Source organism: Diabrotica virgifera, chromosome 9 (assembly GCF_917563875.1).
Source record: "Diabrotica virgifera virgifera chromosome 9, PGI_DIABVI_V3a".
Lineage (NCBI taxonomy): Eukaryota > Metazoa > Arthropoda > Insecta > Coleoptera > Chrysomelidae > Diabrotica > Diabrotica virgifera.
This window is the reverse complement of record NC_065451.1, coordinates 65,971,141-65,984,917: the sequence shown is the minus strand read 5'-3', so window position 1 is coordinate 65,984,917 and position 13,777 is coordinate 65,971,141. Positions and strand designations below refer to the sequence as shown.

Below are 13,777 nucleotides of genomic sequence, written 5' to 3'. Positions count from 1 at the left end.
GTAACTATATTTGATATTAATTCTGTTAATTCTTTTGATGGTTCATGTATTTTAGATCCTTGTTCTGGATTAAATGTAGATTGATACGAAGAAGAGGTGATAATACCACCAGGTCTGTTGGACATGGGGTTTAACTTTATTATTTTTTGATGTTCCATTGTTACTTGGTCTGGTGAGGAAGAGATAGGTCGTTTGTATTTTGGTGGTTTTATTATTGTATATCTATTTGAGACTGAAGGTAGAGCGAACTGATTGGAAGATGTTTGAGACGTGGACAATTGAGTAAAGGAATATGAAGAGGATGGTGCATTCATATTTGGAGTTTGATGAGAATTTATTGAGGAATTATTGGCTGCTATAGATGCATAAGTTATCTTAGGAAAGAGTTTAATTGTTTCCTTAAAAGATAAGCTGTTTTCAGACATATAATGTTTTATTTTCTTTTGGCGATCAAATTCTGGGCATATCTCCCATTCATTAGTGAAGTGTTCACCTTCACAGGATAGACATTTTTTGTTAAACGATGATAAAGGACAAGAATCGGAAAGGTGAGATTCATGACACTTAAAACAGCGAGGATTACTTTTACACTGCTTACTCATGTGCCCATACCTATAGCAGTGGTAACAGATAATTACCTTTTGCTGGTATTTTTCAAGTGTGTAAGACATGATTAATTACTACATACTTTGGTATATTCTGGCATTTAAAAGACACAATAACTGATTTTGTTGGATTAAATATTACTTTGTCATCTGCTACTATTTTTCTTGTTATTCGTTTCACATACTCAACCGAGAATTTGCAATGGTGATCAAATTCCTTTATTCTATTTTTAAGATATTCTTCCGATATATCTGAATCTATATCCCTTACTACACCTAGTTTAAACAATTGAAATTTTGGAATGTATGCGGTCAGATTTTTTTGAATAAGGAATTTGGAAGTAACTAAAGCATTTGCGCTACTATAATTTTTAAATGAGACCCTAACTCGGTTGCGTCCGATTGAGTCAATTTTTTTTATATAATTGTCAATTTCTGGATGTAACGTAAATAGGAGCTCGCCTATTTTAACAGCGTTTAATTTTCCTGTAAAATTTAAACTGGAGTTTTCAATGAAAATGTAAAAAGGTCCTAAATCAATTTTTTTGTATAAATAAACAGGCCTGGTTTTTTCTGGTTGATCTGAGTTTACTAAAGTATTTTGTTTTTCATTAATATTGTTAAGATTAATACTACTACTTATCTTATTTTGAGGCTGGTTGGGTAGAAATCCATTTAAATCTTGTAAATCACAGCTACTATCCATCGAATTCTCAATATCAGGCGGTTCGCCTCCACTAGATGACTCCATAGAGGAGTTTTCAAGTAACGTTTAACTTATGAACACTTTCAAAATGTAAACTAAATAAGGAAAAGTTTAACAAAACTAAACAAAACTAAATTAGAACGGTATAAATCAAATAATCCGCCAAAAATTAATATTTTTCGGAGAGATTTCCAAATTTAAATTAACTTTGACAATTATTTTGACGTATCTGTAATTTGTTTATTAAACTTTGGGTGTTTACATGAAAAATACTAACTAGACTAATTTGGTCAGAGTTTGCTAACGAATTTTGTTTATTATAAAATGGTACAGAGTTTTTTAAAATAACACTTTCACTGTTGTCTTTTCCTGTTAAAGTATCTACCTTGGTTAGGAGGTTTATTGACGGAATATTTTCTGCGAAAAAAATATTCACTCACCTCTATTCCCTTTGGCCATGTCTGTGGTTGAAAAAGAATATCCTTCAATTCTGCATCTGCCGTAATCCTGAAAGAATTGGATCCATTTACCTTATTCTCGTATAAAGTGCACGAGAACTCATGCCCGGGAAACTTTGTTTGTAGGTATGTTTCCAATTTTTGTGTACTATAAGATTGTTTATACTTTGCTGCATAAATCCACACCTTGTCTTTTGTTGCAAGCTCCTCACTCTCGCTGTTATTGCCCACAACTTTTGCATCGGACCGAGTTTTGTTTTGGTTTTGACCAAGACTGTGGATATCATTCATTTTCAAACTTTGTTGAGCCTGCGTTAGGGCGCTTGAGAATTGCTGGTTTGTAATTGTTATATTCTCACGTGTCTCGTGTATGCCCTTGGTTTTCTTTCCTTCAGCTTTAGCGACGGAATTTGGAGGATGACCGGCAACACCGCTTTGTTTGTTTGTATTTGGCACATGGTTAACCTGCAAATTTGCTGGGTTTTGTAGCAAATTTATAATATAATCTTGATTACTAATCGTTCGTTCAAGTTCTTTGATAATACGTGTTGAAGCTTCTAGTTGGATGTTTGCGACTTTGAGGTCATATTTTAATGTTAAGTGACTTACCGCATGAGCGTGGTCAGTTGAACTATTATCAGATATTTCAGTAGTTACATCAGGAAACTTGGTATTTTCATCACTTTCCACATACTTAACCACTTTATCACTTGATTTTATGTCCAAAGGCACTTTCTTTTCAATTATTATCCTTATTAGATCACTTTTATTCAATTTGTTCAATTCTTTCTTAACTTCCTCGATCTCCGCCATGTTGCCAATGTAAGTGATATTGGCCTATATGATTCTGCTGCTGTTGCCGGCTTGTTAGGTTTTAGAATAGGGATGACAATAGCTTGTCTCCATAAGTCGGGAAATTTTTGTTTACACCAGATTATGTTAAAAAGATTCAATAGGAAGTCTAAAGCTTCGTTAGGTAACTGTTGTAGGAATATTGCGGGTATGTCATCTGGGCCTAGTGATGTGTTTTTTAACATTTGGACAGCTTCTAACAGTTCTGTTTTATTAATTGGAGTATTTATATCATCGTTACTAGCTACAACTTCTATTGGATTTGCTTCTTCTTCTTCCCGATAACGTAAAAAAATATTGTTGTAATTTTCATTTGTAGACTCTTGTCTGTATGTTTCAGCTAATTCTTCTACAATTTTTTTGTTTTCAATAATTAGGTTTCCATTTCGTTCTAGGTATTTTATTCCATTTTGTGTATTGACGCCAGCTATTTTCTTTACTTTTTTCCATGCGGATGACATGTTAGTATTCCTGTTAATACTTTGAACGTATTTTTTCCAAGACTCTTTTTCAGATCTGGTAGTAATTAATTTTGCATATGCCCTTTTTTTCCTTAGCTCTATCAAGTTCTCATTAGTTTTATGTCTTTTGAAAGTATTTAATGCTTTTTTACTTTGCTTTATTGTCAATTCACACTCTTCATTCCACCAGGGAACAACTTTGTTTTTTGCTATGTACTTTGTTTTTCCCATTGCAATTGTGGCGGCTTCAGTGATTAAGTTATTAAACAATTTTAAAGTTAAGTTTATGTCTTCTTCACTTATAGGGATATTTGATATTTCTTCGGTAATTTTTGTTTTAAAGATGTTCCAGTTGGCTTGCTTAATTTTCCACTTTTGAAAAGGATTGGTTTTTGTTGTGGGGTTGGAAATTTTTGTTATTATTATTGGATAATGATCACTTCCATATAAATCGTCTACGGTTTGCCATGTGTGATTTAGTAACGTCGATGGGTCAGAAATAGACAAGTCAATTGCTGAAAAATTTCCAGAAGCTGTGTCGAAACGAGTTTTAGCTCCATCGTTCATTATTGTTAAATTCAGGCTATTGATTATGTTTGCTAATAACTTTCCATTTTTAGTAGTTTTTTCGGAACCCCATAGGAGATTATGGCTATTAAAGTCACCAAGAATTAATTTTGGTGATGGAATTTGCATAATTAAGTCGGAAAGTTCATTTCCTTGGATATTATGGTTCGGGGGAATATAAATATTACATATGTTCATTTTTTGATTAGTACCTGTTGTTACTGTTACTGCTATTGCTTCTAAGTTTGTATTAATTGTGATTCTGTGTACTTGTAAATAGGTTTTAGTATATATTGCAACACCACCACTGGCATGATTTGTCTGTCTATTTTGATAGTAGACATTATACGACTTCAAGTCATACACATTGTTGTCTTTAAAATTAGTTTCTTGAAGACATATAACATCAGGAGAATATTTCCTAATTAAAACCTGAAATAAGGGTAGGCGGGTGTGAAAACTGCTTAAATTCCACTGTAAAATATTATTATACATGAATTATTTTTTTATTTAAATAATTAGTTTTGAGATACATCACTGTCGAAGTCAGATGAAACAGAAAGTCGGAGCACTTGTTTAGTTAATTTTTTAGTTAGTCTAGTACATTTGATTTTCATTTTTCGATCTTCAGTCTGCGAATGTATTGCATTTATCATATCTATAAGAGATGGAATATTTTCGGTGTAGTCTTTAGCAATGCTTAATGCATCACTACTACCGTGAGTATTCTCTAACAGATCAGTGAATTGTTGACTATCGAGTGGGAACTTAGGATTGTGGTTGTCAATGAAATTGATTATGTTTTGGGGCAGTTCTCGAAATTCTAATGAGGGTTTGCTTTCCGACTTCAACTTTTTCTTTGGAGCTTTTGGGACAGGTTTTGAATTTTTGAGCCCAAATTTTTGAGGCCCGAGGTTCGGAACCAACAATTTGGTAAAACGTTTACAACTTACATTTGTAGCAAACATTATTACCGCAATTCTATTCCTACCCCCCCTTTCATTTCACTGATTCATTGTCAATATGGAAGAAGCTAAAGCACCTGGCGTGTATATGGGAAAACCGGAAAACAAACGCAATCCCAAAGCCGTACAGGGCGACCGCCCTCCCAGACCTGGCAAGAAACCAGAAAAGCCCCCCCTCCCCGCCGCACTCCCACCCGGCAAACACGTGTCCGCCAATCCACCCAAGAAAGACGACGTGACTTCTAAACCGACAGCTCTTGAGCAGTCGGCGTTCCAGAAGAATCAGACCGTCCAGGAAGTTAACATTAATGTTACTTTCACTCTCTCTCTCTCCTCCTTTATCGACCTGGTCGATATGACTTTTAGAGAACTGTCCGTGGATAATCCCAATATGGCGAAACAAACGACACTAGAAATGTTTCAGTACTATTGTGTTAGCCTTTTATGGCTACGCATCCTTCATTTAAAAGCTAATTTCCAGCAAGATTTGACCGAGATTGAGGTCCAAGTCATTCAGAAGTATGAAACATCCATCTACAACATCCCAGAGCCCATTCGCCTTTACCTTAATTCTTTAGGTAAAACGAAGACACTAGGAGGCCAAACTCTCTATCCGGCCTTCCCCGCTCTGCCAATCGACGTAATCGGTGGCATTCCCGCAAATTGGGGTTTAGTCGATGACATAAACCACAATTTATATGAGGAAATTCCTACTCTAGGCCTACAGATCGTCCAGCTTAGAGGCATCCTCAACGACGCCATCCCTTTCGTCCAACCCGCTTATCCCATGGTACCTGCTGGCAATCAACCAAACGCCAATCTCCTAGGTTATCATGTCTTACGTCGGCCACGCGCTGAAGCATTAATGCAGCTAGAAAGCGCTGGAGTCACAGCACTCCAATTTCCAAACTCCCCAGCGAATAGTGGATTTAACTCCACTTTCCTCAAACTCATTTCCTCTCTGATCGCAAACACAACCACCTTCAAACTTAATGCAGTCAATTCGTTCACTGCATCCGAAGCGGGTTCCGCGAGTCAGACCATCCGAACAATCCCTTCCGCCATTAATGGCGTAGACGTTCGGAGCATCAACGCAGAGGCTACTCCCTTTGCCCTGAACGGAGAAGCGTCCTCCCTCTTTGAAAGTAAGAGTTTGCTTCTGAGGAATTAGTAATATCTGGTGTATCTTCTGGACTAGATGTTGCATTTCGTTTAGAGGTCGTAGGATTAGTTATTGAAGTTGTTTGAACTTCAAAAGAAGTGGGTATGTCGTGATTAGGCTCATTGAGTATAGGAGTAATTGGTGTTTGTTCACATCATTTCAAGGTTAGTAGTATTTGATATAGAGATATAGCCTCACTTGAATTATTGCTGTCTGAGGGATTGTCTAGAGAGGAACGTTGTTGTTGTGATTTAGTATATGGAGAAGTAGGAGCTTGGAGTTGGAGGCTGGCATATCGTGATGCCAAATGACCTGGTTGTTTGCACGTATAGCATAATGTATCTGTTGTAAGATATATGTGATATGTTAAGTCATCATGATAAATTTCTAATACTTCGGGAATTTGGAAATTATCTTCTGGAGGAGATATGTACACCTGCCTTCGAAAACTAAGTATGTGACTATACGCTGGATCAGGTGCTCCAATTCGTAAGAATGTGATAGGTGACATTAGCTGTAATCCAATAGTTTTTAACTTGGTTTCCAATAAATTATGTGGAATTGTGGGACTTACGTTGGATAGAACAAGTCTTTGTGATGGGATAACTAGCTTTCTTACTGGTATTACTCTGTTATTAATTTTAATAGAATTATGTTCTTTTAAAAATTTGTCTACCACTGATTTACTTGATAAGTAGACACAAACACGGTTGTTTGAAATCTTGGATGAAAATATAATGTTTTTTGGATCTACAATTGGTCCGAGTTCTAATAAGTAATCTTGTAGTTTGAGGCCCTCTATTGCAGAAAAGATAATTCCCTGTTCTTTGCTTGGAAAAGTTATTGGTGAATGAGTCAATGCTGTGAAATATTTTTTAGTGTTTGGTGAGTTATCAGTATCAATAATACCATTGCTGTTATTATTATTCATTTTGGTCGTTTTCGATTTTTCGGTTTCATTAATTTGGCTGAGTACGGACCTTGTAACAAAAAGAAGAAAACTTCTGTTGGAGTGAAAGTAAAAAGAAAGATATACTCCAACAGAAGTAAGGAAAAAAAAGAAAAGACTAGGTAACTAAGTAATTAAATAGTTGGGGATCTTATGAAAATAAAAATGAAGGGGCTTCAGCGTTGAAGCCGAAGTAGGAAAACAAAAAAAAATACTACTTTGCAGTAGTACTGAAGAAAGGGGAATAAAAAGGGGTATAAGTAGAAGTGGGAAGAGACAGAGGCAAACTGAATAGAGTTGGCTAGCACGAGATGCAAGAGAACAACTTGACACTCAAGGATGGATACGGCTCGTTTGCATGCCTGTCGAAGAACAGTAGCTCTAAGTGGATAGTAAAGAGGACTAAAAGGTGAAATAATAAAATAAGAATAAGGTACTGAAAAGGAATGAAGATGAATAATTTCTAAAGACGAACAAGATAAATAAATCTAACAAATCATGGGCGCCATGAAAATGATCTTCGATCATTTTCCCAGGTATCTTATACTGCTGTCAAATATTAGGTATATGAAACCTGTAATAATGAACATAAAGGAGTAATAAAATAATTGATATACAAAATAAGTAAATATTTATTAAAAATAACTACTAGATCTTTGACAATCTCTGAGTTACACAAAGTGCATATCATGTGACTCTAAAATGACATAAGTTATACAAAAAGTTATATTTGAGATAACTACAATAATGTCATCTATTACAAAATTACAGGTATAAGTACCTCTTACTTACATATAGGGTACAACTCACATGAGATTTCTACCCAATGGTTATAGTACGCTTGCTACGTACAACTTAATTGAAACCGACGAAGATGAAAATAATGCAAATAAATATATATAAATAGGCATTAGCCTAACTAAGAGAAAATACTAAATGAATTAAGCAAAGTTAAATATACAATGAATGAAAGTTATAGAAATGAAGTTAAGATAAATACCGAAACGATGATCAAAATTACCCGAGCAAATGCAATAAAATAAAGTAACGACGAATTAACCGAACAAATGAAATAAAGCGAATAACAATAAAATATTTTGGAAACAAGCAAGTAATATTACAAAATAAATTTACCCGAATTACATAAACCAATATCAAAGCAATAATAAAGTATTAAAAACCTAATTTTCTCTAGGCTTATTCCTGTGCACAAGAAGTTACCGTAGATACAAAGTTTGGGAACCAAATACAATAATATACAAATATGTCATATAAAACAAAGGTACGCTAAATCTGAAAAAAATAATTAATAAACATAGTGCATTACCAAAAGTCCGAAATATAGAACACAAAAGTTACTCAAATCACCAACTGAGTGTTCCCAAACCAATCCATTCCTCAAATGTATAACCAAAAGGTTCCCAGAAAATGAGCACGAGGATAGTGCCAAACCATGCTTCCTTTAAGCACAGCTGTAGACAGAAAATGAAGCTGGAACGCTTCGCTTGCTCCCAGGTTACTGACTATGTAGCCGGAATAGGTTCCTCTCAGGTGGGTGAGGGTCTATGATTTCTCATTTCGCTTTATATTATTTCCCCAAAAGGCTAAAAAAATATTTCCCAGTATTAGTTTCAATGCCAAGTCTAAGAAAAAGTCAAAGGAGAAAAAAGAGAAACTAAGAAGTGGTTTTTAATATAGATTTTAATGTAAAAAAGGGCCATTAACATACAAGAAAAACTTTCATTATTGGATAGTACATGACCAAATTTGACCTTCAGAGCGAAATATGTGACAATTTCAAATTACAGTAAAGAATAAATATGATTTCTTTAAAATAATTATAGGATACTTATTAGATGTTGCAATAAAATATACAGATATCAAAGATACCTACATATAAATAGCTAAAAGTTAGATCTGTAAATATGGGAAGGAATCAAAGATACTAAATTCACTAATAAATTTACTATGAATACTGAATTGGAAGAAATATTGTATTAGATGTAAAAATAATTTAACATGCAGTCATTAACCTCTGTATGTCAAAAAAAAAATATATGGATTTAACTATTTACCGGATTGATTTTAGTGAGGTTCCATCGAAGTACTTCAATCCCTACTCCAGAAAACAAGGAGTATTTTCCTCTCACTGGTGAACTAAAAGGCTTTACTACCTAAAATTGAGATTATCAACCCGCCATTTTGGGTACTGCAGCTTACACAGCTGACCGACCTATTCCGGGCACAAAAGTCGAGTGACCAGTGAGATCCGTTTCTCTGACAAGGTAAACGTCAAACTCTCTCAGAACACGAAATAATTCTCGATAGGTGGCGTACATAGTACGTTCCATCACCGAGGTATGACGTCACCTCAGTAGTCCTATACGAGAAATTAGACAATTTAAATGAGAGACCGAGGAAAATAATTATAAAAATAATTAAAGAGCTAATTTTTAGAGCAGATAAGAAAAGAGCACGTAACGTGACCGTTACAACCTGTTTTATTTAAAAGTTGACGAACAACCAGATTTTGATAATTGCTCTTTTTATTCTAACCAAATTGTTAGGTTAGTCAGAACAATGGTCAGTTTATTATCATGCAATCAAACAAAATGAGAGTTTTCTTTACTCACGTATGATTTCCTGCACTTAAATAATCACTATTATCACTTTAGTAGTAATTTTAACTTGTTAATTATCGATTTTTACTAATATTATTTCAGAGCTGTTTATAAAACCAGTTGCTGGTAACACGATCAGGTCTGGAACCTCAAGTTCATAATTATTCTAGCATAACTTTATTATCATTTTGAATCAACTTTTTGTGAACCAAGTTTTATAGTTCAGCTAGTCTAATTTTTATAAAATTTCTTCTCTCCATCTTAGTATATTGTCATTTGCACCATAATTCTATCGCTTTAAAGGTAGTTTTAAATAAAAAGCAAAAAATTGTAATTTGGTATCCATCTTAACCGCTTTCAACGTAAAGAGTAAAAAATAAGTTTTTTATTATCAAACAGTTTAGTATTAATTTTATTTTTGGGTAGTAAAATATAACTTAGCAGGTTGCAAAGCAGTACATAATTTAAACATTTATTAAAGTTCTATTGAATCTAGTTTTAAATGAAAAAACGGTAAAAACTGTGGTTTGCAGGTTGTAACAAAAGGGTGGAAATAAGTTTGTAAATAATTTTTTATTATCAATTACATTTTCAGATGGTATATAAGTATACAAAGTAAATTATAATTTAACATGCTACAAATTATTATAACAGTTAATTCCAACATTTACTTAAAGTTCTATGATTACATCGACAAGATCGGGAGGTACAATCATAGCTTTCCAACAGATTTCTTCTATCTCACACACACGCCCGTTTTCTATAACCATATTATCATCAACGTTATCTTCTTCATCTATTTCATCCTCCGTCCCGTCATCCTCTGAAGAAGAGTCCTCCGGGATTGTTGAGAGGCTCCATACAGATCGCAGCAGGTTTGTTGTAGAATCGCATGGGCCGGGATCAATAGTGCCGCTACTTACCACCCAGTCGGTGCTAGAATCACATACATCACTATCAACATTTACTAACATGTTTGATGGAGAATAGATTTCCGTAATCGCTACACCTCTCGAACTCTTCTGTGCGACTATTTTCGATTTCTATTACAGATACTACTCCCACCACCAGACTAATAAGGGTGAAAGGTAGGTAGGTGGACAACAAAGAAAAATGATTATCCGGTCACAGACAGATCACTATACCTCTCGAACTCTTGAATGTGGCTATTTTCGATTTCTGTCGCAGGTACCACTCCCCACTACCAGACCAAACACTGAGGGTGGGAGGTGGGTAGGTAGACGGCAAAGAAAGGTGAATCTCCGGTCACGGGTAGTTAGGTAACAAAAAGTTAAAAAAGCGGTCAAGGTTTTATTGGTTTTATCTCTTATTGTTGGTTTTTTACTTTTTGGTAATATGGGAGGTTGGTAGGTAGACAACAAATTTTTCAATTTATTCAACCACTTAGTTATTATACAATATACATATAACAGACCTAATTAATATACTTATACCGACTGATTCATCCGGAGGCAGACCTAGACACAAGGCATCTGTTTGTCGGATACCTCCCACTGATGTCAGTCAATATAATATACAATGTACATATAATTTATTAAATACACTGTCTATAATATGTATAAATTAAAGTAAAATATAAATCAAAACATTCAATAACAATAGCAAATCGATACATTTCTTTTTAGATTTTAACTGTTTATGTGATTTAGTTTTTTTTTTATTAGATGATTATTAGATGATTAGATGAAAGAGTAAAAAAGGAGAAAATACGAATTGGTTGTGCAAATCAAATTCAAACATTTTCAAATATTTTAAACATTTCCGGGTTACTGATAATTAAACTCTTTACTTCTTTACTAAATTTATGTATTACATTAATTTCTTTTAAATGCGTTGGTAACATATTAAATAGTTTAGGACCATAATAGGAAAATGATCTCTGCGTCACAGTTTTTTTAAATAAATTAGTATTTAGATGTAGATTAGTAGCTGCTCTAGTAATTGAAGTTTTTTTATTGTTTTTTACTTTTGAAAATTGGGTCCTTAGGAGACATTGGTGTATATAAATTTGACGTATTTTGAATAATTTTGTTTCTTGGTAGAGTAGAGATGTTGAGTGTAATCTAGGTTTTTTAAATATTATTCTAAGTAAAATATTTTGTGTAGTTTGCAAATTTTTTAAATTAGTAGAGAATGCACCACCCCAAATAGTTATACAATATCTTAGAACTGATTCAACTAATGAATTATACATCATAATAAGATTGGACTTAGATAGGATGAACCTTACTTTATAAAATTTATGTATTAAAGCTCTTATACGTTTAGAGACATAGGTAATATGATGTGACCACCTTGTGTGATGATCAATCATAACACCCAAATATTTTATTACAGGGGTTTGTTCTAGTATGGGGCAATCACATATATTATCTTTACATCTGGGATTATGCAGTCTAATCTTTAAAGATGGTTGGTCCGTAACTGTTGGGGAAAATGTTACATATTTTGTTTTCTCGACATTTAAAGTTAAAAGATTATGATTTAGCCAAATTCTAATATTTTTAAGACAAACCTCTGTCGCAAAATGCACTTCTTCCCAAGTATTTCCTGTAATTATGAGTGCAGTATCATCTGCGTAACATACCAACTGTCCCTCAAAATTCTGGATTGTTGCAATACTATTTATGTATACGAGAAATAAAATAGGTCCTAACACCGTTCCTTGTGGTATCCCCATCTGAACATTAATATTAGTGCTTATTTTGTCACCGATTTTAGTTTGCTGCGTTCTGTTTGTTAAATAATTTTTAAAAAGATCTAATGCAATACCCCGAATACCATAATTATTCAATTTACCTAACAGTTTGGCATGAGATACCGTGTCAAAGGCTTTAGCCAAATCCAGAAAGACTGCTAGGCATTTTTTAGAATTATCGAGAGCTTTAATTATTGTTTCAACTAGATTCAATGCGGCATCTTCTGTACAGGATTTTTTTCTGAAACCGTATTGAATTTTAGAAAGAACATTATGCTGATCCAGAAAGCTAACCAATCTATTTGTTAATACTTTTTCAAATAATTTAGCAAAGTTATTTATTACAGATATCGGTCGATAATTAGTTAGTTTATTTCTAGAACCGCTTTTGAAAATGGGAGAAACTATAGATTGCTTCCATTGCGTAGGTATTTGTCCTGTTGAGAGACTGAGATTTATTATATGAGTTAATGGGCCCAATATATTAAGATGAATATATTTTATTAATTTGCTACTAATCTTATCGGGACCAGGAGAACAATTATTCTTTAAATTAGATATCAAAATAGTTATTTCGGCCTGTGTTACCGGTTTTAAGAAAATAGACGATTCTATATAAACATCTCTCAACAAATTATCAGGTAAATTTGAATTTTCTATTTTATTTGCCATTTTCATTCCTAAGTTTATAAAAAAATTATTAAACACATTTGCCTTATCTGTATTATTTTTAACGCAGTCCCCATTTTCATTAACAATATCAATATTAGAAATATCTAGTGTATTTTTACTTCCTGCAACCTCATTAATAATATTCCATAATTTTTTAGTATTCCCATGAGTACCGTATAATTTTTGTTTATAGTAATCATTTTTCTGTTTTTTTATTAACACATTAAGTTTATTTCTATATTCCTTATACTGTGCTTCTAGAATGGGTGTAGGCGTTTTATTTAGTTGTTTTTTGAGGATATGACGTTTATGAATGGATGTTATTATTGCCGTAGATATCCATGGTTGTAATTTTTTGTATTTGTTATTTTTGTTGACAACAATTTTAGTGAAAGAGTTTGTAATTGTGTTTATTTTATTAATGAAATTGTTGTAAGAAATTTGAACATTATTATTATTAATTACTTCAGACCATGATTCATTTTTTAAATAATTATTTATTTTTTTAAAGTCAATTTTTTTGTTGTAATTTTTTTCTTTATGTTCTGTATTTATACTGTCACAGCTTTTAAAGGATATCAAAACAAATGGCGAAAAATGATCTGTCATATCGGTTTGAAAAACTATCGAATCTATATCAATTTTACTTTCTATATTATTAGTTTTCCTAATAAATATATGATCTATTGTTGTCTTAGAATCAGAAGTAACTCTTGTAGGTTTATTTATATAAGAGATGAAACCATATGTATTTAATATGTTTAGATACCTAGTTGTATCGGGTGTATAGGATTTTAACAAGTCGATATTTATATCACCTACATAAACTTCAAGATGTTGCATATCCAACTGCTGCAGATATTGTTCCAGATCGTTTAAAAATATTTGAGTATTTGTTGCAGGTGGTCGATAATAGGCAGTTATCCCAACTGAATAATAAGTATTTAAATGTTTCGTTAAAAATTTCACGCGGAGAAATTTACTATCATTTATCTCTATAGTACTAATTGTAGATGATATACTATCTTTTATATAAATCA

At 33.1% G+C, this 13,777-nt stretch overlaps 1 protein-coding gene across 1 annotated transcript; it reads right to left on the bottom strand.

The window, feature by feature from the left end:
• Window positions 1–5,930: 5,930 nt before the first annotated feature.
• On the bottom strand, window positions 5,931–9,485 carry LOC126890985 (uncharacterized). Its single transcript, XM_050660166.1, has 2 exons — window positions 9,222–9,485; window positions 5,931–6,756 (listed from the first exon to the last, which is right to left on the bottom strand). Exon 2 carries the CDS (start codon window positions 6,705–6,707, stop codon window positions 5,931–5,933), a length of 777 nt encoding a protein of 258 aa, XP_050516123.1. The 5' UTR covers window positions 6,708–6,756; window positions 9,222–9,485.
• Window positions 9,486–13,777: the final 4,292 nt, after the last annotated feature.

What these genes read in the sequence shown, in the direction of transcription:
- LOC126890985 (XM_050660166.1), bottom strand. Translation starts at nt 6,707, where the DNA reads ATGAATAATAATAACAGCAATGGTATTATTGATACTGATAACTCACCA.